Source organism: Monopterus albus, unplaced genomic scaffold, assembly GCF_001952655.1.
Source record: "Monopterus albus unplaced genomic scaffold, M_albus_1.0 scaffold30.1, whole genome shotgun sequence".
Lineage (NCBI taxonomy): Eukaryota > Metazoa > Chordata > Actinopteri > Synbranchiformes > Synbranchidae > Monopterus > Monopterus albus.
Window position 1 is genome coordinate 21,707 of NW_018127910.1, and position 24,936 is coordinate 46,642.

General features: G+C 41.1%; 1 protein-coding gene and 1 pseudogene across 1 annotated transcript in view; one reads left to right on the plus strand and one right to left on the minus strand.

Moving 5' to 3' along the window:
* Positions 1–985: 985 nt before the first annotated feature.
* On the plus strand, positions 986–7,634 carry LOC109958068 (mitochondrial basic amino acids transporter-like; annotated as a pseudogene).
* A 491-nt stretch (positions 7,635–8,125) lies between these two features.
* Positions 8,126–24,936, minus strand: part of lrp2a (low density lipoprotein receptor-related protein 2a) — a 45,961-nt gene continuing 29,150 nt past the window's right edge. Inside the window, exons 45-78 of the mRNA XM_020596410.1 lie at positions 24,747–24,872; positions 24,173–24,292; positions 23,449–23,580; positions 22,677–22,878; positions 22,288–22,583; positions 21,088–21,754; positions 20,181–20,351; positions 19,864–20,087; positions 19,489–19,666; positions 18,765–18,961; positions 18,436–18,681; positions 18,058–18,186; positions 16,611–16,730; positions 15,867–15,983; positions 15,086–15,202; positions 14,856–14,993; positions 14,554–14,676; positions 14,250–14,378; positions 13,887–14,018; positions 13,640–13,771; positions 13,373–13,516; positions 13,112–13,277; positions 12,895–13,023; positions 12,542–12,765; positions 12,275–12,454; positions 11,554–11,673; positions 11,303–11,393; positions 11,144–11,211; positions 10,550–10,667; positions 10,275–10,395; positions 9,949–10,059; positions 9,419–9,535; positions 9,264–9,335; positions 8,126–9,153 (exon numbers count right to left, since the gene is read on the minus strand). Of these exons, the coding sequence (XP_020452066.1) occupies positions 9,007–9,153; positions 9,264–9,335; positions 9,419–9,535; positions 9,949–10,059; positions 10,275–10,395; positions 10,550–10,667; positions 11,144–11,211; positions 11,303–11,393; positions 11,554–11,673; positions 12,275–12,454; positions 12,542–12,765; positions 12,895–13,023; positions 13,112–13,277; positions 13,373–13,516; positions 13,640–13,771; positions 13,887–14,018; positions 14,250–14,378; positions 14,554–14,676; positions 14,856–14,993; positions 15,086–15,202; positions 15,867–15,983; positions 16,611–16,730; positions 18,058–18,186; positions 18,436–18,681; positions 18,765–18,961; positions 19,489–19,666; positions 19,864–20,087; positions 20,181–20,351; positions 21,088–21,754; positions 22,288–22,583; positions 22,677–22,878; positions 23,449–23,580; positions 24,173–24,292; positions 24,747–24,872 (5,504 nt within the window). The 3' untranslated portion in view covers positions 8,126–9,006. The remainder of the gene's footprint in view (positions 9,154–9,263; positions 9,336–9,418; positions 9,536–9,948; positions 10,060–10,274; positions 10,396–10,549; positions 10,668–11,143; positions 11,212–11,302; positions 11,394–11,553; positions 11,674–12,274; positions 12,455–12,541; positions 12,766–12,894; positions 13,024–13,111; positions 13,278–13,372; positions 13,517–13,639; positions 13,772–13,886; positions 14,019–14,249; positions 14,379–14,553; positions 14,677–14,855; positions 14,994–15,085; positions 15,203–15,866; positions 15,984–16,610; positions 16,731–18,057; positions 18,187–18,435; positions 18,682–18,764; positions 18,962–19,488; positions 19,667–19,863; positions 20,088–20,180; positions 20,352–21,087; positions 21,755–22,287; positions 22,584–22,676; positions 22,879–23,448; positions 23,581–24,172; positions 24,293–24,746; positions 24,873–24,936) is intronic.

Here is a 24,936-nt window from a genome sequence, read left to right on the forward strand (position 1 = left end):
GCATGAGGATGGACAATGTGAGGACCAGGACTCTCTCCCTGGTGCCTTTCACGATGAACTGGCAGAGAATGCTGTGGTTTCTGAACAGATCGTCACAGGGACAACTAAACCAAAGTCTCAGTGGAAAAGATTTCGCCACTTTCTGGGGTTGAGGAAACCACAGAAGTGGAAGAAATAAACCCAGCTTCTCCTAACAGCAGATATTTAAATTTGAATAACTGGACAAGTAATCTGCTGTTAAAACTTTCTAAACAAATGAACCAATTAGTCCAGATGTTTTACTAAATTACATGACAGGCTGTCAGACATGTAATGACACCCCTGTCATGTAACTTGGTAAAGAAAAATTAATCAAGGCGGCACAGTGGTGCAGTGGTTAGCACTGTTGCCTCACAGCCCCAGCCAACCGGGGTCTTTCTGTGTTGGAGTCTGCTTGTTTTCCCTGTGTTTGCATGCATCCATTATCAATCACCAACTGACTTCATTGTGCTCTTTAGTTGACTGTATAGATTTTGATGTTTCAGATTTTCTGGTATGTATATAAGTTTGCATTCTGTTTTATCTATATACTGTATGAATTTTGCATTCTGTTTTATCTATATACTGTATGAATTTTAATGTTTTATCCATCACTGTGCATTGTGTTAAACACTCTGAATTGCTGTTGTGTATGAAAATATACTATATACATAAACTTGCCTTTCCTAATCTTTACAGCTGTGGATATTTATCGCATTATTGCTTTGTAAACCTGTAATATAAGCTAGTGAATGAAAGTCCTTTAATAACTCCTGTATTCCAAACCCCCAAATATCATTAGGAACATCATCGCCATTATACAATAATCTGTTATTTAAAGCAGAAGTTCAACATTTCAGGAAGTAAAGTTATTTGCTTTCTTGCTGAGATTTCATACCACTCTCACATTGCTCTGTTTGCAGTAAAGCTGGAGCCAGAGGATGATCATTTAAACCTGCATTACATTATGTCGTGTGCAGTTGTTATGGACCTCCCTCTCATACATGAGGGCTGTCACCCACATGTGCGGCTTCAAGTTCAAAATGCGGACAAACCTTTGTACCTTGGGACATTTCACTGCTTTCAGTCAATCATACACCAGGAGTCAGTAAGTTCATCCTTGTTGTGAATGCCCCTTAACATTTTAGTCAGTGTGGAGAACGCTCTGTGCACAAAATAAAAGTGTCCAGTTACCATCACATCAGACCAAGATCAGCCAGTGGGTCCCTAACATGAGGTGTCAGGGCTGAAAGGAGGACGTGTTGTATTTGTTGGCTACAGCCAGTGAGGACCTTCTTCCACCGTGGACTAAAAGCTTTGGACCTTGTGCCATTTGAGCCGCACTTGATCTCGGGGAATTTTTGGACTGTGTTGTATTCCTCCTACAGTACAATATTAACAAATATTTAGTGGTTTTTCAGCTTAGTATGAATTTTTACTTGATTAAAAATCATTTTAATTGTTGGTGCTGCAAGGAAGCACTTAAGTGACTGGTTCTCTACAGTTGCTCATATGCCACTAATGCTGCGTTTCCACTATCAGAACCTAATGACTGATATTGTTACATCCCTAGTGTGCACAAATGATGAAAAACATTACCTTTGACCCCTACAGAGTGGTGGAGAGGTGTTTTCTTCATGGTCCTAGTAGCAAATCTTTGTGTCTGTAGGCTCTTGGCTTGTACAAAGGCCTTGGTTCACCAATGATGGGGCTGACATTCATCAATGTCATAGTTTTTGGTTTGCAGGGCAACGCCATGCGCAAACTTGGCTGTGATACACCACTCAAGTAGTTCCTGGCTGGGGCCTCTGGTGCAGCCATCCAGCATGTCATTTGCTGTCCAGTGGAACTTGCCAAGACCCGCATGCAGATGCAGGGGACTGGGGAGAAGAAGTCTAAGAAGAAAGGTGTATAAAAACTCCCTGGACTGTCTGGTGAGAATCTACAAGAAGGAGGGAATCCGAAGTATCAACCGTGGCATGGTGACCACCCTGGTGCGTGAGACGCCTGGTTTCGGCGTGTACTTTCTCACATATGATGTGCTGACACATTCGCTGGGCTGTGAGCCAGAAGACCCGTACATGAGCACTAAGCTACTGTTTGCTGGTGGAATGTCGGGCATTGCCTCTTGGCTCTCCACCTATCCTGTGGATGTGATCAAGTCGCGTCTGCAGGCAGACAGGGTCGGCGGTGTCAGCAGTCCTCCTCATCAGATGATGCATCTGCCTCCTCCTTATCCTCTGATACCTCTGCTTCTTCATCCAGGAACTGGTTCCTTTTTTGACATACAAAGTGCTGACAAAGGACCAATTGAAAAACGTCAAGGCTGACGAATGCTAAAGGCATCCGTGCAACTGACAACAGATAATTATAGACATTTTTATCATTGACTTTAGGACAATTGGGTGCACTCACTTCCTTATAGAGTTCAGTGAAATTGTCATTTATCTGAAGCTATTTTAGGGAATTTGACTTCAGTTTGTGGCATTTTGCTGAATAATTGTGATACTCCCAAATCCTACAACTAATTGTAAGGTCCCACAAATTTCACAAGTTATTAAAATTGTCTGTGTCTAATTTTCTTTGGCTTGAAGCTACTTGTTAAGTAAAAACTTAATGGAAGAATAATAACGGAGGAAGATTTTCTTCACAACTTTCACATCGCATGTGGTTTTCTGACTCACATTACAGGATTTCTGTGAATTAACTGGGATGTTCAAAGTTTTCATTTGAGGCCATTAACTTGCTTAAATATTTCAACCAGTTTAATGTCCTAAATAATCACTCAGTTTAAAAAAATCAAAAAAGTTATATAAGGAAATATAGCATACAAATATGTGAATTTTCAGCATCCAACCAGAGATGGTGATTGGTTTGGTTGTAGCTCTTATATACCTTGTGTCAGGTTTGCCCGGCTGCACCTTCCTCTCTTCTCTCTTTCTCGTTCTAGTCTGCTCCTTCTCACTGACTCTCTTGATTAACACACCTGTCCTGATTTTCTGACACTCTTCAGCTGCGCCTCCTTTGTCACTCCCTATTTATACTTTAGTTGACTGTATAGATTTTGATGTTTCAGATTTTCTGGTATGTATATAAGTTTGCATTCTGTTTTATCTATATACTGTATGAATTTTGCATTCTGTTTTATCTATATACTGTATGAATTTTAATGTTTTATCCATCACTGTGCATTGTGTTAAACACTCTGAATTGCTGTTGTGTATGAAAATATACTATATACATAAACTTGCCTTTCCTAATCTTTACAGCTGTGGATATTTATCGCATTATTGCTTTGTAAACCTGTAATATAAGCTAGTGAATGAAAGTCCTTTAATAACTCCTGTATTCCAAACCCCCAAATATCATTAGGAACATCATCGCCATTATACAATAATCTGTTATTTAAAGCAGAAGTTCAACATTTCAGGAAGTAAAGTTATTTGCTTTCTTGCTGAGATTTCATACCACTCTCACATTGCTCTGTTTGCAGTAAAGCTGGAGCCAGAGGATGATTAGCTTAGTCTAGAATAAATACTTGAAACAGGGGGAAGCAGTTAGTGTGGGTCTGTGTGAAAGTAACAAAATCTACCTACCAACACTTCACTAAGTTATTCAGTTGGAATAAGGTTGGCTTAAGTTAAAATACCAAGGAGAAACGCATTTCGATGGGGGTACAGACTTGGACATAACCTCCCATAGCAATTATTTTTTCTACAGATAAACCTAGAGGCTTAAGGGGTGCAACATGTGGGAGGAAAAAAAAACATTAACAGAGAATGGAGCTGCCTAAAGAACAAACCGTCTTCTGTGCTTTCTATTTCTATAGCTCAAGACAAGACACTGGGTGAGAGGAAAAAAAAAAGACCTTGACCGTACTTACTAGGTCACATTTCCGTGGAGAGGTTGTTTATTTCTCTCTGGACATATATATGATATATATATATATCATACATATGATTTGTTTTTAATGCTGCTGTCAGGTCATATAATGGAGTATGTTTGGAATTCCTAACTTGTTATTCACACTTGCTGATTACAAAGTAATCAAAGATCACAAAGTCAGACATGCTTGTAAAAATGTCTGCATTTGGACTGTTCCTTTTTGGAAAAATAAACCAGTGAAATTAATGATTTAGATTATCAATTTATTGATTTTTAAACAATTTACCAGTCTATTATATTTCTTCTCCATGATGTCACGAGTACTGTCAAATTTTTTCAATGGAGTGAAAGTTTTAACTCTTTTTGTTTAAGTTAGACTTTAATAATGTGCCATGCGTTCTGAAGATCATAGTGAAAACATCACAGGCTGTCGCAGTATAACATACATAGTTTAGTTAAAGATTCAAAATAATCGCCTGTAATCAATTATAAATGTTTAATTATTTTACTGAGCCATTGTCCAAAATCTAATTGTATGCACGTAATACAAAATTTATCTTTAAAACCTTTGCTCTCTCTGAGCTGTGATGAGCAGTGTGCAGCAAATTCCACATTCTCCACAAGGAGACAGAGTCAGACCAGATGTGTCCACACAGACCTGTGCCACCTGGAGGCAGAGAGAGTAACACCTGAAATGACAACATTTCAAGATTTTTTTTTTTACTTTAGAAGATTTTGTAAATGATTAAGTCATTTATTTCTGTCCCTTAACATTTATAAACCTATAATATTTTCAGATAAGTTAGTTTTGTGGAGAATAGAGCTGAATATTTTGCCAAAAAACCAACAGGTGTCAGTAATTTGCATTTAAAATCTAAATATTCACCACTAAGGATAAAACTAATCCATTTTGTTAATGGTCTTAAAGCCTTTAAATCTGACCTTAAAAGTTTTTTTTAATGTAATCTTTGGACACCCAAAGTCTAGTTATCACTCCTCTGCCTTCCTCTCCATATTAACCAGGACAGTCCTTTAGGACAGAGGGCAAAGACATTGCTGCTCTACCCAGTTTACAATTGCACAAGTGTAAACTATGGCGCATAAATCATAAGCCAACAGGAGCAGAAGCGATTAGCTTTTGCTGCAGATAGGTCCCACACATCTTCATGTCAACATCTGTAGTTGCAAAATACTGCTGCTCTTACTTTTCTTACCACTGAGTGTCAGAGGTCAGACCAGGATTGTAGGGTCAGATGTGTAGGCCTGAAACTGAAGAATTGCCCTGAAAATGCTGGAACTGGGAGTTTAATGTTGTCAGAAGAAGGTGAGAGCTGGAGAGCATTCCTAAAACAGCTTAATTCCAAAGTGAGAGATAGAAAATAAATGGCTTGAAGTTCTAAAAGAACAGAAAATTTTTACTGACATCTGACACGTTTATTTTGAAAGCAGACCAACCTGTGTGTTTGTGTGAGCAGTCCTTACAAAGAAGGAAAAAAGAAGTAGGGGTGTGTGTGGGTGCGACACAGCTACTTTGACTGGAGCACAATCCAGCAGATCCAGACATCAGAATAACGAGACAGAACAGGATAACATGGTGTGGATGCTTACTCAGCATCCACACAATTAACTTCTGTTTTTGTCACAGAATTGACGAATAGATACTTTGAGTAACATCCAAAAGTGAACTAAATGAGCAATCATATATTTTTTGCACACCTGTCACAAGCTAGTCTCATGGGTTTTGATGCCATTGGTTGGTCACTTGAAAATTAAAGCATTAAAGGATAAGTTAACCTAAATCCCACTTATCTAGATGTGCTGATCATTTTGGTTTAATTCCCCTAGGTTTGGAATCTCAGCTTGTAAGATCCAGTACAATTGAGGTAAATGGGGTTTTGTTTGTGGTATGCAGAGTGTCCTAAAATTATCAGAAGTAAAGGCCCTCATTATGCAGTAATTTTGACTAAGACTGAGAACTTTTGTAACTGAAACCTATCTTCATTGCTAGATGCTGCTTTCTTTGATTTGGGTGAACTGAACCTTTAGTCACATGATCTCATTGTCAGTAGTCACATTTCTCATGTGGGCACAGCTAAGTCTACTTTAATTTATATTCTTTTTCTGCATCATATGTTTGTGGCATTTATTATATAAGTGATACATTTTTAGATGGTCTGTATACTGTATTACAACCAAAACTGGAACAGTCCACTAGGTGGCACTATTTGGTAATTTAATTAAATACCCTAGGAATATTGGCACTTACATGTTGCCACTGGCCACATGTAATCTATGTTTTAGTACTGCTGCTTATTCCAAACAAGGATGATGATGATGAGGAGGAGGAGTCAGTATCATGTACGGTTCTGTATTAGAAACAAAATCTTTGTGTGTGTAACATACTTGGCCAAATAAAGTGATTGTCCTTATTTTTATGCTATAGCCAAAAATATAGACAATGGATTGTTACATGTTAATCTTTCACACCTCTGCATATGGGATTTAAATATTTTTAAAAAAAAAAAAAAGAATAACTCAGGTTTCTCCTCTCAGGTGTCGGCTGATTTTCTAGCATCATATTTATGAGGTAAGATGATTTCTCTTTCTGCTTGCACTTTGCATAAATATGTATATCTATTTCCACCACTCTGATAGAAAAGAAAATGCCATGGAATTGTTCTTTAAGGACCAATAGAAGCCACAGCTGTAATGTTTGTGTTTTAGGTCATCTTGACACATCTGGTCTCAGACGGTACTTTACTCCTGGCCACCCTCGCCAACATCTGCTGGTTTATCACAGATTGCTACAAGGTTGATGGCTTCACCCAGGAGCATATGACAGTGGCTTTGGGAATCTGCTGGCCAAGACAGCTGGCTCGGAAAGATTTCCGTGTCGTAGCTGTGTGTCTTGCAGAGAAAGGTGCATCCGATTATGCAGCAGTGGCTTCTCCCACACTGAAGGCCCTTCAGCTGGATGTTACAGGCAGTGAGAGCATCAAGAGGGCGGCAGAGTTTGCAAGCAGAGAGGTCAGAGAGCTTGGAGGTTGGAGTTGGGAGGACACTGTGGGGCACATACAGATAGGGTGCCAGTCAGAGTGAGGCACTGGAGGAGATAAAGGCAACCTGGACCATCCCATCATCAACCTGTCATCCTCCTACTGATTTGTTAAACACACCCTCATTTTTAGAGAAGAAAGGAAATAACCTCATAGTCTTGATTTAAATAGCAAGGAACAAAGTGAAGCTTCTTTAGACAAGAATCTGATAAAAAAAAACGTTAATCATGAACTTAGTTTGTAGAGTGGATTCACTTCTCAATTGTTTTTTACTGTCTCAGTTCTGTTGTAACATTGATACAGTCTACTGCATACTAATATCTTTAGCATAGTATCTTGATACTTTAAGCATGTTTTTATGTTAATAATTTTTCTTTTACAGTGTTGTATTGTTACTTTTACTTAAGTAAAGGATCCAAGCGCTTCTTCCACTGCTGGTAAATACTTGACTTAAACTTAATTTTCAAAGGAAAATTCCAGAGAGATCGAGAGAACCAACTCAGTTAAAGGCATTCCAGTTGCATAAAAAACTATGTGCCTCTTCTGCCCAGGAGGCACATGCAGCACTTTGGCATCAAAGTGAGCATCATCGACCCTGGTTTCTTCAAGACAGCTGTGACACAGCTGGCTGTTACTGGAGAGGAGGCTGTGGTCACATCTCCCTCAAGATGTTAAACACTCACATGGAGCTGCACACTTTGCTGACTGTGAGTAGAAGTACAGCTAAATTTCAATCAAGTTTCAAGACATTTGAAACTGTCAAATGTCTTGAATGGCTGCTTTCATTTGGTTTAAGTCTCAGATGTAAACATTCAGGGCTTCTTTATGGGCATCTTGTGCAGTCCTTATCTCTAAGGTGACCAGGTGCATGGAGCATGGCGCTGACTGCCGTTTCCACCCACAAGTTACAGCGCAGGCTGGGATGCCAAGCTTCTTTGGAATCTTAGGAGTCTTATCTACCATCATTTGTTTCGGTCAAAATACTTATTCCTTCACCTAGAAACATCTAGCAGACAACGTGCTGTGGCCATTGCCACATTAAAATACTGTAGATTATAAGACTGTATGATTTTTCTTGTCAGCAAATTTAAAATATATTGTGACAATACATAAAAAAAGTGTCAAGACTGTTACAAAATAGGAAATTTATTCATTAATGTCTCAGCAGCAGCAGTTTAAACCATGTGGGAATGTGATTTTTAGTTGTCCTTATTGTAGTACAAAATAAATCATTCTGTAGGTAAAGAATTTATTTAGCTTGTTTATAAAATGACTCTACGTCTGCATCCTCAGATCATGTGTTGCTCTTCAAGATAATCATATACATAAATTATTTTCCATGCATAAGACATGGGCACATTCAAGTATTGTTCCAAACTGTTTTGGCCATTGTACCAAAACCACTTAAAAAAAAAATTATCATTTGATTCAAAGTCAAAAAGTCTGGGGACATACTGTAGGTGGAAATTAAGTACAATAAGTATGCATCACACATCTCTTTATACTGGAGCACACGAGTTAAAATCCATTTTTTTTGTCCCTCCTTTAATTTTTCAGCCCTGAAATGAGGTATATAAACATGAAAGATGAAATAAATGCATCTTCAGTTTTGTTCAGTGGCAAAAAATATTATCCAACACTTTCTTTTATAACCTTCTATCATACAAGTATTGTACATTAAGAATGCAGGTCACCTTTTATGTGTTATTGTCATATTGTGCTGAACTATTCTTAGGCTCTATTTCAAAGATTTCCTTCAAAATCTTGCTGTCCAAATTTACAAATATACAACATATTTATTAACAATTCTATCAGCAGCTTCAGTGCAAAGATATACATGTTGTATATCTGAACAAAGACAAAACATTAACACAAGAATTGGCTTAAGAAATGTCAGAAGGCATAGTCGTGGGAATCTTTCTTCATTCTATAGAAAGGTATTTCATTTTTCCTAAAACAATTTGAGTTTTGTACACAGGCTACATAAAAAAATACATTCTGTGCAAAGTGTTTTCTTCTTTTTGATTCCTGTCTGTCCGAGAGGGGGCTAGATGTCGCTGTCCTCTTTAACGAGGTTGGCTGTGTCTCTGAAACTGTCCTCAGTCGGTGAGAAGGTGCCGGGTCGATCCCTCTTCTGAGGTTTGGCAGGGGGGACAAATGGAGAGGGCTCAGGGGTGGCAGAGTCCTCGTTCATCTGCAAAACACGGTAGTAGGTAAACAAGATGAAAAAAAATCGCCTGAGATTTTTGTTTTGTTATTAATGTCTTAAAATGTTTTTACACCGTGACTTCTGTCCAGACTCACCTCTGAGTACGAAGGGTTTTCAAATGTAGTACCTGGCTTTAATTTTCGTTTGAATAAGCTCCACCTGGACTCCTGCAAAAGAGCGCAAACAGCGAGTTGGCGCTACGCTCGGAGGATTTAGCTCCCACACAGTAGATTTATGTGTACCTACTCACCTGAACTGGTTTGGTGCTGAGAGAAGATGTGTTCACACCCCCCGCGCCCTGATCTCCATGATAAGTCGGATTCAAAAAGTTGTTCTCTAGCTGTTCACCACTCATGTTAACAGTCACCTGTTTAAGATTGTGATATCAGTTATAACCTGTGCCGCCACGACAACTTCATTAACTGGTTTAACAGATTCCTAGAATGTGCCACATTGAAAGGTTAATAAAATAATAAGGCAACCATGAGGAGGCATGTAAACATTCATAGGGTTGTTGTAGGTACACAAAAGACCAAAAATACCTGCATCTGTCCCAGTTTTACTTTTTATCTACATAGACATGACAATATTTTGAATTCAAAATCATGTTCATGTAGAATAAAATAAGAATTGGGATGCAGACAGACGAGAATTGTGACAGGGAACATGAATGTCAAGTGCCAGAAGTCTTAATTTACTGTATATGTAGTGTTACTGTGTGTCATAATAGCATGTGGGATGGACTGTTTATGGTATAACACAAGTATATACTGTATGTACCTGTGTAGCATGAATGACAGCAGGATCCCCGGACACTCCGGGAGCATTGGCATATAGCGGGTTCTCAAATGTCATCGGCTGTCTCCCAGCATTCATGGCAATATTGTCATCCTGTGTGGATGTTATATTCACAAGCTTGTTTTTACAGTAAATATCAAACCTCAAAAGACACAGTTCACTTGTTAACCTCTCAACTGATGCTGACACAAGCAAGATAAAAGCTGTTAATAAACACCAGATGAAGCACTTGTTTGTGAGTCAGAAATGCTGATACAGCCCTAAACCTAAAGTGACTTGGGAGAATATTAACTGCTTCCTGGACTCACCATCTGCATGGTTGTGTCCATGAATGACACTCCGACGCGTGATGGTCCGAGATCAACATTGTCACCAGAGCGAAACGTCACCCCGTTCCCAGTGTCAGCGGACTTCACCAGGCTGCTGAGGCTGGATATTAGTTTAAAAAAAAAAAAGAAAAAATCTCTCCAAGCTGGACTTTGTTCTAGATGTTCTACTGTCAGCTTCAGTATAATTTTAATTCATACAAACATACACTGAAAGTAAGTGACTAAAGCAGAAGCAAAGGTGAGAGCCGAGGTACCTGGGTAGTTTGGGCATAGAGGGGATGAAGGATCCTGTTCGTCTGTAGTTGAGGAAAACCCCAACAGCTAAAGCTCCAGTAATGATGATGATAATGATGGCCAGGAGAACAGCCATGGCTAAACGGAGAAAAAGTAACACATCCATATTTAGTTGTATGAATACTGGACACTTCCTGCAGATGATGATCAACTTTCCTACTGTAATATTTTACTGACAGGTTCATTACCATCTGTCTTTTGGATGACCCATTAGTTTAAGTTAAACTGTGATCAACTGTCATATTACTTGGCTATTTATTAAGCAAAAGTGTAAATTTGGCCAATTAACATCTCCAGTATTAGCTTTTCCAGGCTGTTTTGTTACCCTGACCTACCTTTAGGGAAATATGGAAGATGACTTCATGCCTTTTGGTTCTGATCTACTTCTGTTTGTGTACGGCAGCTCCCACATGCCAGTCAGTGCATATGTGAAGGACTCCCACAGGGTTTTGATTGTAAGAATGTGTAGCTAATATTGCGTACCAGGAACTGATTGTTAAACAGTGAATGAGAATAAATAAATAAAAGGTTAGCCAATGAGTGAATGATAGTACCTGTTCCTGCTGGTGTGCCCCTTGACTTCCCTATCTCACAATAGCTGCCCATATAACCGTATGGACATCTGCAACAAGTCATGAAAAACATGATTTTCTTACATGGGAAATCTTTTACAATCATTTACTGGTGTAAATGGCACATAAAACTATGCTCACTTGCACTTGGGCAGACCGCCTTCATCTGTGTAGCAGGTTCCACCGTTCATGCATCTACATGCAGGGGGCATTGGAAAAGGTGCCTGAATGGCTGCAGGAGCAAATGCCAGGCATCCAGAGTCAAGAACGACAAAATATCACCACACAGGAGCAGCCAGGTACATATGGAGAATGGATTTATAAATGCAAAATGAGATTCAACACAACAGCTAACACGAGATGGTACATGCAGTCAGCTTCTTGTTGGTTACCTGCATCACATTCATTGGAGTCAAACTCCACTGGAGAGGAGCCTTGTGGGCAGGCGCAGGTGTATCCGCGAGGCCGGAGGAGACACAGGTGACTACACACATTTTTACAGGGGTTGGGCACTAAAGAGGACAGAGAATAAATAGTATTAGCTACTGTTCAGAGCAAAAGGAAAATCTTTCCTGCAAATACATTTTGCAAGTGAACTTAGTTATTTCTTCACGTTACTATGCCAACAAATCTTTATTATAGCTCACCTTCATGCCTGTGTACTTTGTCTAGAAAATCTTCAGAACAAAATGTGTAAAGAGCTACACTCACTTCCAGGACTGATTTTAATCATTAAAGTTTGCACCAAACAAGGACAAAGAGTTCCCACTGCCTGGAGCTTTCTGAAAATGGAGATATCCATCCTTCCAGGTTAACAAGGGTTGAATATTACGCCTTAAATACTAAATAACTATCATCTCCTTCTTTCTTGTTTCTATTTGGTTTGTAGTAAGTGGTAAAAATGCTGCAAGTTGCCTGAAACAGAATTAAGTCCAGTTTTCACCAGTCTGGACAGTGTGAACAGGCACGTTCAGTCAGACACACTCTTTGTTGGAATCTGCTAATTAAAACTGTAAAACAATCCAGAGTAGAGTATAATAGAGTACATACAATAGAGTAGTACTTATTTTCTTATTTTACATGAGCAGCATATGAATCCGTCTGTGTTCTGACCTGGGTGGGTGTGTCTGTGCTCCTGGTAAATGCGGACTTGAGTCAGCCAGGGGTTGACGGTTAGAACTTTGACTTTATTACTTTTCCCAAACTTGTTTGTCTTCCACACTTCACCTTTGTCCTTTGTTGTCCAGTACACATGCCCCTCAAAGACATCCAGACTGTAGGGATGTCCAATATCTGGAGCAGAGATAACAGTATTTATCAGTACTCATGGATGTGCTCGTATGTCTGCAGAGTGGCTGTCCTGTATCTCAGTGTCCTGACCTCCTGATATGACGATCTTCCTGTCTGTGCCATCAGGTTTCATGGATTCAATAATGTTTTCTTTAGAGTCACACCAGTAGATCCTGTTTCCATTCAGATAGTCCACAGTCAGCCCAGTAGGCCAACCCAGGTCCTCCTCATTCACCAGCACCTCTCTGTGCTGACCATCCATCCATGCAGATTCTATTTTGGGTTGTCTGCCCCAGTCTGTCCAGTACATCATTCTGCCAACACAGAATGATTTTTCTTGAGAGGGCACAAGGCCTTATCATGCTGTACAAAGGAATTAAGAATGCAGACAATGCAATGTGTGTTTTATCTCAAACAAACACTCTCAGTTTTGTTATTTTTACCCAAGTGATGGATTGACAACAATGGCAGCAGGCTGGTCAAGGTCTGTGTGGATCAGCCACTTCCTGTACCGCCCATCCAGTTTGGCCACTTCAATCCGATTGGTCCCCGAGTCTGTCCAGTAAATGTGTCTATAAAAGGTGATAAGTACATAATGAGCAACTGATTGAAATATTTAAGAAATCTCTGCAAAAGGAAGTCATAATCCTCATGGATTACCCGCCAACCCAGTCCACAGCGATGCCATCAGGATTAGAGATGTATCTCAGGTTAAGATCCACCTCTTTAACTGGGTTGTTACCGTGATCGTTGAATGTGGTCATGTAGGCACGTTTAATAGAGCCAAACTGAGCTCCTCGGCCCATAACCGTCCAGTACACAATACCTACAGCCAACAAGGGGGATAAAGGTTATCAAAACTTAGAGATCTTTTTGCATTTTTATTTACTGCAGACAACAAAATTTCTACAGTAGCCGCACTGAGGTCTTTCTCCTCTGGATCCCACAGGTAGTCCAAGGCTTGGATGTGCTCAGCGTTGTCCACATAATCTGAATACTCCTCAGATGAGAGGTTGAAACGACGGATGCGAACGTTGTCTGGTAAGAGCAGCACTGGTGGATTTCCTGTACAGAAAATGAGGCAGAGTGAATGCTAGTAGCAGTTTCAATTCAGAGTTTGGCTTCAATTTAAAAAAAAAAAAGTATTTGTGAAGAATTTTGTTCCTTGTATGAATACTAAGCTCTTACCCTGGGCAGCACACTCTGTCCCATGTGGCTCACCGAATGAGTGAAAACCTTCAGCACAAAAACACTCGTAGCTGCCCTTTGAGTTCTTGCACTCCTGAGGACACGTTCCATACACTTCACACTCATTCACATCTGTTTCCATTAGCCAGAGAAATTTTTTAAAAGAGAGAAAAGCATGAGCTGAATGTAGAACTTCTGTGTGAGTGTTTAAACGGACTGAGTGCATGTGTGACTAAGTGCTGTTTACCTTCACAGGTGTGTTTTTCTGTGGTTCTGGGCTTGTAACCAGGCCTGCAGGAGCAGAGGAAGCCTCCCTCCATCAGGTTGGTACAGTTGTGTTCACAGATTCTGTCGCTGCATGTGTGCCCGCTGCCATGGTCTGACAGGAGCAGGCACAAACACAAACTGAATGTCAACAGAAGAATCCCACTAGGTAGCTGTATACAGTGTGATGGTAGGTACAGTATTATCAATCTGCTGCTATATATAATCACTACCTGTTTCTGGGAGGTGAGTGTAAAATAATACGGCTATACAGAAAATAGTTTTTAGTATTTAGAGCATTTAAACTGAGTGCATGTATGTTATGAACTTATCTAATGTTACTTACGGCAGCCAAGTTCATCTGACTGGTCTCCACAGTCATCATAATCATCACAGGCGTACTGCAGAGGAATGCATTGCCCGTTACTGCATTTATACTCTTCGTCTGTACAGGGGCCATGTGTGGGACTTTGGCCTAAATTAAAAACAAAACAAAACATATCAACTCAAGAGAAGCTGTAGATGCATTCAATTCTGTTCAGGGATAGTTTGAACTGCTGTAGTCTGAGTACATAAATGAGTCATCAACTACTGCAGCAGCCGCTAAATATTAGTACAGTAATTTCTGTTACAAAAAGTTCCATACGTACAGTTTTCCTGTCTCTCGTCGGAGCCGTCCCCACAGTCATCAATAGAGTTACACAGCTCATGGCTGTAAATGCAGCGGTTGTTTTCACAGCGGAAACGGAACGGGGTCTCACACTGGATGTCCACTGTGCATAAACAGAAACAGCAAGCCTCAAGAAAACCTCTCAGCAGCTTCGGCAGATTCAAATATTCCACATACAAACAGTGAGTTGATATATTGTTTGATGTGATTCTGGGTTTGACAGCCTAACCACAATGCTTTGGTTTTGTGTGTGCTGGACCTGTGGGTATTCATGTCACTTACAGCAGAGGTGAAGCTCCTCATCTGAGTTGTCTCCACAGTCATTGTCTCCATCACATTTCCAGTGAGGCTGGACACATACATGGTTCTTGCACTCAAACAAGAAGGTGGGGCAGTATGTGCCGTTGGGGAAGCGGGTCGCTGAAAGTCAGAACCATTCTGTCAAACTAAATCTGCAATTTTTTTTTATGATACAGTTCACAAGGGGAAACCACTAGATGTGACACACTCACGACATGACAGCTCATCTGTAAAATCCAGACAGTCGGGATTGCCGTCGCACTTGAAATGTTCAGAGATACAGTGTCCGCTGCCACACTGGAAGTTGCCAGGATGACAAGTCCGCAGCTCTGTAACACAGCCAAACCAGGTATCTGTACTTTTTTTCTACTACTTCATACTTCACTACATTTTACAGACAAACATTTTACTTTTTACTCCACTCCCTTTACTTGATAACTGTAGTTACTAATTACTTTTCAGAACCAAATTAAAAAAATACAGTATATTCACAACCTAATTAGCACTAATTGAAATTATGAGCTTATAATATAGTTTATATCAGCTCCAGCTTACTAGGGCAACATTAAATGTAATGTACACAATAATAATCCAATAATATGATATACATTAATGTGAAATGTGCCATTCTGCACACTGAATACTTTTACTTTTGGTCCTCTAAGTATATTTTGATGATGATACTTTTGTACTTTCACTTAAGGAACATTTTCAATGCAGGGCATTTACTCATAACAGAGTATTTTTACACTATGGTATCGCTACTTTTACTGAAGAAAACAATCTTAGAAACTCTTCCACCGCTGGTGTGACCTGCACTCTGCCATCATCCTTCAGCTGTACCACAGCGAATAAGCTCTTTTTAAATAAATAACCATTGATGGTCCTGTCTGTCCTTCAAAACTTGAAGTCTTACTGCTTCTTTGTTTGGTGCCGCCCTCCGTTACTCACAAACAGCCAGACCCTGAGCCAAAACAAAGAACCTCCACTTACCACAGTCCCTTTCATCCGAGTTGTCCTCACAGTCGTTGTCATGGTCACAGACCCAGTGGTCGGGAATGCAGCGCAGATTATCACAACGAAACTCGCTCTCTGTGCACGCGCGTGGAGCTGAGGGAAAACATGAAGACAGACATTTCAGAGTGAAATCAAGCAAATGCTAAACTTTATGTTGTTCATTTTGAAACACATTTCTTCTTAGTTCGATCAATGCTTCAACATTTTTCAAACTTGTAACAATACATCAAATTACCCTGCATTATTCTCCTCTATACTGTAACATAAAACACCCACATTAACTCGAGCAACACGTGGAGCTGTTATTCTGTAGTGAGCTCATGTGTTCGCTGGAGATGAATGCTCCTGGCCATTAGCAGCACAGCAACAAGAGGATTTAACCCCAGTCATTGCTTCTCCTTTGAGGAGTTACATTATACGTAATAACTGGCATGATGATTTAATTCTCCAGGGCAAGAGGTGACATACTTCCTCACTCCTTCTTTCTGACACACCGAGGACAGCCTGTTTCTTTAGCAGCTGATAAGGTTACCTCTCTCCTCAGTCCGCTGTCGGCAGGAGTGTTGAGCCTTTTACAAAACCTTCATACTGTCTGATAAATCTATAGCAGCACAGTTCTTTGTAATCAACACTCCTTTTTCATTTGGACAATTCACAGAAGCTGTGTGGAAGCGGTGTTCATTCTAAAAACTGTCTGACAACTGACAGCACAGCACTCACTGCAGCTGCGTTCATCGGAGTTGTCCCCACAGTCATTGTCCCCATCACACCTCCACCTCAGTGGGATGCAGTGGTGGTTGTCACAGCGGAAGTCTCCATTAGGATCACAGGTCACCTCATCTGGGAAATGAATACAGTTGCTCTTATAAACCATAACTTTTGAATAAATTAATGCAACTTACCTAAGAGTGCCCGAAAAAGTTTTTTTTTAATTACCCCACTACAAATCAATACAGTTCAACAGAACCACAAACTACAGCCTCCAAAATGAGTATAAAATTGAAAAAATGCCTCTATGGAAAAATTTTAATAATAAATGAACATTGCCATCTCTGTGGAGACTAGATTTATTGCAGGACTGCTGTATTAGTCTGCATAAAATGGGTGTGCCTAGTAAGCATTATGATCTAAAAGCTCACACTACAGTGGCACTAACATAGTATATTTTAGTATAGTATATTAAGCTTTAAATGGCCCACTGAAGACTGAAAATCTTCTCACTGTTGAATCTGTTTTCTCCAAGTAGCAGTCCGAGATGAGAACAGCAGATAAATGTAGCAATCAGAGCAACAACAGCATATGGCTGCAAATGTTTAGACTTTTATGAAATAATGAAAATGTCAGTTTGAAGTGAAAGGCATCTTGGCTTTTAATTAAACTGTGATAGTCCTAGAGGGAGGAGAGCAGCATGCTTTAGACAGATGGGTGACCTCTATCCATGCCAGTATGTGTCTGTAGCGGATAAGACCGCAGGAGATGAGAAGCACGGAGAGGAGAGGAGTGGAGGAGAGCTGGTCTGAGCTGTCTCTACCACACAGTGCTGAGGGTCAAAGATAGCGCAGAGTTACTTATCCTGCCCTCCTAGCCCTCCACCTGGCCCATCTGCTGCATTCTTACAGGAAGATTAGCACAGATCTCCCCTCCTGCACAGGCATGGAACTAATGGAGTGAGGGCCTCTGATAAGAGACGGGAGGGCTGCAGCAAGTGTGTTTGGATCATAGCAAAGTACAAAGAGACTTGTGTGAACCCTGCCCCCACGCAAGGACAGAGCAAGAACATGCACACATATATATGTAGACCCATACCACTGGACAGCTAATAAATCTGTTATGTCTTCAGAGGAGAGGCAAATTGTGGGGGAGGGTGAGTGGTGAAACCCGCTCCATCAGCACCTCCCACTACTTCACTTTGTAATATTTCACAGGAAGCTGAGATGTTGACTAATTGCCCTTCATTCACTGCTTGAATACATACTCCTCTTCCCATCCTGAAATGTTTTCATCTAAAAGATCTAAAACAAATCTCTAAAATCTAATTACCATCAGTAAACAGGAGCAAATGTGACTTTTAACGTAAATTCTGATAGTGTGATAATGACACATAATCTTCAAGGCACTGCCACAATATAAACAATACCTCTGTTCTGTCTGTCTACCGCAGACTCACCACAGCTCTGCTCATCACTGTTGTCTCTGCAGTCATCCTGGCCATTGCATACAGACCACAGGGGCACACATCGGTAGTTGGTCTTACAGTCAAATTCTGTGTGGTTGTCGCATCGATATGCTGGTCCCACTGAAGAGAAAACAAGCATCAAAGACACGAAATGAAGACAAAAGGTAGGGCATTTTTTAAAATACATACAAGAAGCTTAGTTTAACATCTGTAGTTGCAGGTAATTCAAGGTGCATCTTTATCTGAGACTTGACTCTGATGCTCATTAGGATATCAAGATGTATACTGCACCTAAATGTTAGTCCTTTTAAAATGAAAGAAAGACCTACAAGTAGTGTAAAAAAGAGAGAGAAACTACATGTTACTTACTGCACTCCTCTAATGGTTCATCAGAGTTGTCACCACAGTCGTCATCAACATCACATTTCCAGATCTGAGGAATGCAGCGTCCGTTGCGGCACTTGAACTGTCCGGGTCGGCAGGTCCTGGTGGAGCAGTGGGTGGGGTCCTCATCAGACTGATCACTACAGTCGTCCTTGCCGTCGCATTGCCATGACTCGGGGATACATCTCTTATTTGCACACTGCCACTGATAGCTCTCACACTGGTGGGTAGCTAGAGGGAAGACATGCTCAAGCATGAAGCCATACAAAAAGCATAAATGCGGAAAAACCCCAGCCTCAAAGAACACAACCTACCACACAGCACAGGGTCTTCATCAGAGCCATCATGGCAGTCGTGGTTGCTGTTGCAAAGGAAGTGCGGGCTGGTGCAGTTTCCATCGCTGCACTGAAACTGTCCGAGCCTGCAGTGACGACTGGGGCAGGTGGAGGGCTCGTCTGAGCCGTCCCTGCAGTCCCTCTGCCCATCACATTTCCACCAGATAGGAATACAGCTGTTGAAGCAAAGGTAGGGACAACAATGAGGGATTTACATTAAGTAAACAAATGTGGTGCCACACACTAAGGTGGCATACACTAAGTATTTAAACTCCAAAATGGATTCCTTAACTCCCTTTTACTGTTCAAAAATCACAGCGCTGACATGTAGTGCACAAGGGCTGGGAAAATTAGATGTAAAGGTTAAACGCTACATGAATTCTTAATACAAGAGTAATTATATAAATACCTTTACCAAGACGATCTAAAGCCTCTGCTGACCTCACCACTACACTACACAGAAGGATTCTGTGAAAAACTGAATGATTAAAGTACAGCACCACCAGCAGGGGGCGCTGATTCTTCCAAAGATCTGGACCTAACAGATGATTCAATCTGCTGTTAACTCTACCAAAACTACCGATAATCTAAATAGTGGTCTCATTTGTTTGTGGTTATGCCACTAATACATCACAGTTAATCTGATAATGATATACTAATGTTTAAAAAGATCTATGTCACATAAAGAGAAACCTTAACAAACCGTTCATTGTTAGCACATCTGTACTGGGTGCTGGTACACATGGGAAGGCATCGGGTCACACCTCCTATTTGGACTTTCAGGAAATGGTCAGGGCACTCACAGGTGTGTTCTTGCCCCCCATGACGGATCAGGCACAGGTGAGAGCAGCCTCCATTGTTCACAGCACAGGGATTGTTTACTGACAGAGGAAGAGCCGCAGCCAGTCAAACAATCTCAGCACAGCTGGGCAAATACAGGCCAGGTATTGTTCAGCTGGTAGTTAATATTTGTACTTAAATCAGCTTGGACATGTCAAGCTAAGAAACAGTTATTTGTTAACCAAAGTCTTACAACAGAAAGCTCTTTGGACATAATATTCTGAGATTTTTCACTCACCAATGGGCTGTCTATAAGGATGGCATACATGGATGTCAAATGGTCTGTGTGTGGTATTAACTAAAGCCTGACGACCAGAGCCGTCGTATTTGTTGCCTTTCTCCACCGTGCGTGTGTTCCAGTCAGTCCAGTACACGGTGTCCTCAAACACGGTTAAGGCAAAAGGGTGAGGCAAATCTCCATTGTACACTGTGTGTCTGTGTTGACCATCCAAGTCTGAGAACCTGAGATAAGGATTAGAAGTCAAAGGGTTACTAGTATGACTGCACTCACAGTAGGCTAAAAGAGTGTGACCACGTCCTGACAAAGGTACTTACTCAATGTAATTGAGATGAGCATCAGACCAATAGAGCTTGTCATTAGTGTAGTCAATGGTGATGCCATTAGGCCACTCTATCTTGGTGGTAATGATGGCTACTTTGTTGGTTCCATCCATTCCAACACGGCCTATAAAGGCTCTGTATCCCCAGTCTGTCCAGTATACAAATCTAACAGGAACCCAAGAAAATCCCTTTAGATCAACAGATATAAAGAAGGAATCTTTTCTTATAGCAAAATATGACAAATAATAACAATAATCAATAAACAAATAAAAGGGTAAGGCTTTATTTCACAGGTCCATCAGTTCCTAATAACTTCTTGGAAAATGTCATGAAAAAAAGTATGTAATTTGGTGATATTATAAGTAAAATAGAACATTCTTCAATGGTTGTTAACTAATCCAAATTAATTGCCAGTGAGAATAAGAAAGTCTTTTAGTGTGCAGCAGGTCAGAATGACAAGCAAAAACATATACAGGCAGAAAACTATTCAAAAATATGAAGAATGATGTTCAAAATGATAAATAAATAATGCATGACTATTAATTTGGGTTTCAAATCTGGAGCAGATTGACAGTCTCAGAACTTTGCCTCTACGGTTTCTATAATTAGTGCCACATTACACTGTTCTTTCTAGAAAACGTCCTAAATAATTATGAAGAAATTGCAGGACCATGAAATAAAATGTTACCAAAATTCTGTTAAGACAAAAGTAAGGTGAAATATGCCAAATAATTATACATATAAAACTTTTGTTTATGCAGTTTTCTGTATTGCACTTTGTTTTGGATGTCAATATATGTGCTAACATTAGCCCAGCCAGCAACTCAGTGGCTCTGCCAATTTATTGATTTATCAATCAGGCTCCATCATAAGACTTATTTCCTCCTTGCCTTATACTCACCCATATTTGGGATGCAACACAATGCCTCTGGGGTTTTCAAAGCAGAAGGTGTTATTGGCATCGACACAGTGTTCAGCCAGTTTCTTCACAAATCGCCCATCTAGTTCAGACACTTTGAGACAATCCAAGAAGCTGTCCACCCAGTAGAGTTTCCTGGCTACCCAGTCAACCGCAAGGCCCTCCCCTTGCAGGACTCCGTTGACCACCACCTCTCTGTCACTGCCGTTGAAGGACATTCTCTCGATCACTCGGCGATTCACATCAGTCCAGTAGAGACGCTTGTCCACACGATCGAAGTCCATGGCCACCACACTGGTCAAGCCCTGCAGGATCAGAGAGTAGGCCTGTCCATCTGTTGACAGGTTCCTCAGGTAATAGCGGTTGCTGAAGATGAGGTAAGGTGTGATGTTGCTGTTCTGACGGCAGCTGCGGCCATCGGGCTCTCGGAGGAATCCTGGAGCACACTTACACACGTGTGAGCCGACAGTGTTCTCGCAAACTTGGCTGCACACGCTTGGTGTCTCTGCGCACTCATTCACATCATCACACGTTTTGCTGTCAGACATGAGGCGGTAGCCAGGGCGACAGGTGCAAATGAAACTGGTGGGTGTGTCGATGCAATTGTGATCACAATGATGGACAGATGGGTCTGTGCATTCATCGATGCCTACAGAGAAGCATAAGAGCCAGAAGTCAATCAAAATTTTTATCCTGCCAGACCAGCATATAAAGACAGAGAACCAAAATGATAAACTGTATTATTTCTATCTTTATTAGTTAGCTTTCTTGATGTGTACTAGGGCTCCTCATTCTTTCCTTTACTATGATAACTATAATACTATAATCAAAATCATAGTATTAATTTGGATTTCAACCCCACCTCTGCGTAATGACAATGCTACATCTATAGAAACATAATCTTTCACTGATCATTTAGTATTGCAGCCTAAATGTTAACGCTAGGTTGTAATGTAAATAACTCAGCAGAAAGCAGAGTTGTCCAATAATTTGGCTGCTGTCTAAATGCCCAACAGTTTGCCAACACCACTCCCTGGACTTCCTTGACATTTCCTCTAGAGGGAGCAAGCACAAGCTGAATGAAAACCAACTGCAGGCAAACGCTCCAGCCACTGCAAGATTATAAAGATATTTTTCAGTTCACAAATTCTTGAACTATTCTGTAAATCTCTTTACACTCACCGCATCCTTTCTCATCACTGTTGTCAGAGCAGTCGTCGTTCCTGTCGCACACGTGGCTCTGGGAGATACAGTGTCCATTGTCACATCGGAACTCTCCAGGGGGGCAGGTTGGTGCTGGTGTGTGACACATGTGCTGCAGCTCATCAGACTCGTCACCACAGTCATTGTCCCCATCACAGACAAAGTCACGGGACACACAGCGGCCATTCTGGCAGGTGAACTGGTGCTGCTGGCATGGCTGGTAGGTGCAGCTCTGCTCGTCACTGCCGTCTCCGCAGTCATTACGACGATCACACCTGATTTTGATTGACCACAAGAAATGACCTCAAATTTCCAGACAAACTGATGACAACTGTCATTTTTGATATTTCAAGTTTTTTTTCTCTAACCTGTATGAACTGCGTATGCAGAGGCCATTGCTGCAGGTGAACTCACTGAGGCCACAGGATCTGCGTGTGCAATTCTGATGCTCATCTAATGCATCTGCACAGTCTGCATCTCCATCACACACCCAATCACGCGGGATACATTTCCGCTGAGGTGGCTGGTTGTTCACACAGGTGAACTCTGTACTGGTACATGTGCGATTGGCTGGAAAAAGTCAAATAATGATGGTGATGACCAAGTGCCATCCTGCATGTTTGGCAATCCAGACATTCCAAACTGTATTTCAAAGGATGCAGTCGTATCCTGAAACTATTTATCCATCCAATGTAATTTACATTGTTTGTAGTGAGCCTCCTACAGAGGCTCAGGCAGTGCTGCAAACATTAGCTTCAGGCATCTTATTGTTGGAGCACACATTAGTGAGACATAAGAGTCTCGATCCTCCCTAAGCCAGGAAGCCAGAGAACGGAGACATACACAAAGTAACGAGTGAGGCAGGAGAAATCAGGAATGTCATCTCCTTGGACCGGAGACCTTGTACAAGAAACTAAGGTGCTCGCGCCTGACTGCCAGTGTCTCCCCTTCAGTGCTCCAGTGTATCCTAATCCATCAGCATACTGACTAACAGGTGAATGAAAGACACAAAGGGGGAAAAGTGGAGAAGTGGTACAATAGGAAATAAGAGGGAAGATGCAAAAGAGAATGAAAAAAGACTAAGTGAAAGAGGAAAAGAAAACAAAATAGGAAGCAGAGAAGGTAACGTAGAATGCATACCACAGTTATGCCTTTGATCTTCATCACTCATGTCACCACAGTCATTGTCCCCATCACAGATCCAGGATGATGCAATGCACCTGCCATCATCGCAGCGGAACTGATCTGTGTTGCAGGTTCTGACTAGTGTGGCTGAAGAGACAAGTCAAATAACATTAGACAGTAAGCGATACAGCCAGAAAAGTACACTGCTGTGACTGTATAAAGTCATGCCAACTGATTTATAACTAATATAAATGTTAATCTTTTTTCTAACTTGTTTCCTTTTAGTAATTGCCAATTAGCTCAGGTGCTTCCCCCACTGCTTTTCAGCTAATAAGGAATGAACAATGAAACACTGGTGAAGCTTTCAAAACAGTCATGGCAACTCCACATTCCCATGCATGGTGAGCTATCTAAACAAAAGCCAAAGTGAGGCTCTGTAACCCCTGGAGGACAAAGGGAGGGGGAGGTGCCTGTTTGTCAGAGGATGATGAGGGGCGTCACCACAGAGGAATGCTGCACACAATAGGAGGCCTGACTGACCACATCGTCAACAAAGAAATACACCACTGACTCACACTCTCCGCTACATCACTCACAGCACTCTCTCACACCAGCACACAGATGCAGATGGGTGGACAGACACAAACACACAATAACCGAGCAGCTGATAATGGGATGGGGGCAGATAGACAAAGCCCACCGCCCCATTTTGCTGGCGAGAGAGTTGTGTGACACTCACTGCAGGAGAGGGGTTCATCAGAGCTGTCGGCGCAGTCAGCCCCTCCATCACAGTACCAGTGGGCGGGGATGCAACGACCACTGGAGCAGCGAAACTCGCGGTGGGAACATGTGGATGTAGCTACGTAGAGCATATAAAAAGGCATGAAATCACCCAATACTTGTCGATGTGGGAATTGTAAGAAGCTGATGAGGGGGCAAGGTAAACACGGTCTGTTTCTGACTCATGGCCTCCTAATCTTTAGTAGATTTAAAAGACGATTTACCCAGATTGAGCGGACTAATGATCCCTCATTTGCACCATACTGTGTCATCCTCAAAATGATTTCTGGTTACAGAAGCTGTGGGTTACAATCCGCACTATTAGGCAATAGTGAAGAAGGACTAATTTTAACAGTCTAACTGACAACAGGCCTTTTTCAAGACAAGCACTTTGACCAGCCATAGCAAGAAAAGCAGAGGTATTACTAATAACATGAAGAGTGGCTATAACAACATGGGAGGAGCTGTATAATTAGTATAATAACAAACAGGAAAACAGTATAATATTGCTATTTTCTTTGAGCTGAACTCACCACAGTGTGTGGGGCTCTCGTCACTCATATCCCCACAGTCATTGTCTCCATCACACAGATATGAACGTGGGATGCAAATGTTGGTAGACTGACATTTTGTGTGCTCTGGCTGGCAGGTTCTCTCCGCTAAGATAATCATAAATTAGAACATAGATAGTATAAGTAAAAACTAACTGGATGAAGATTAACC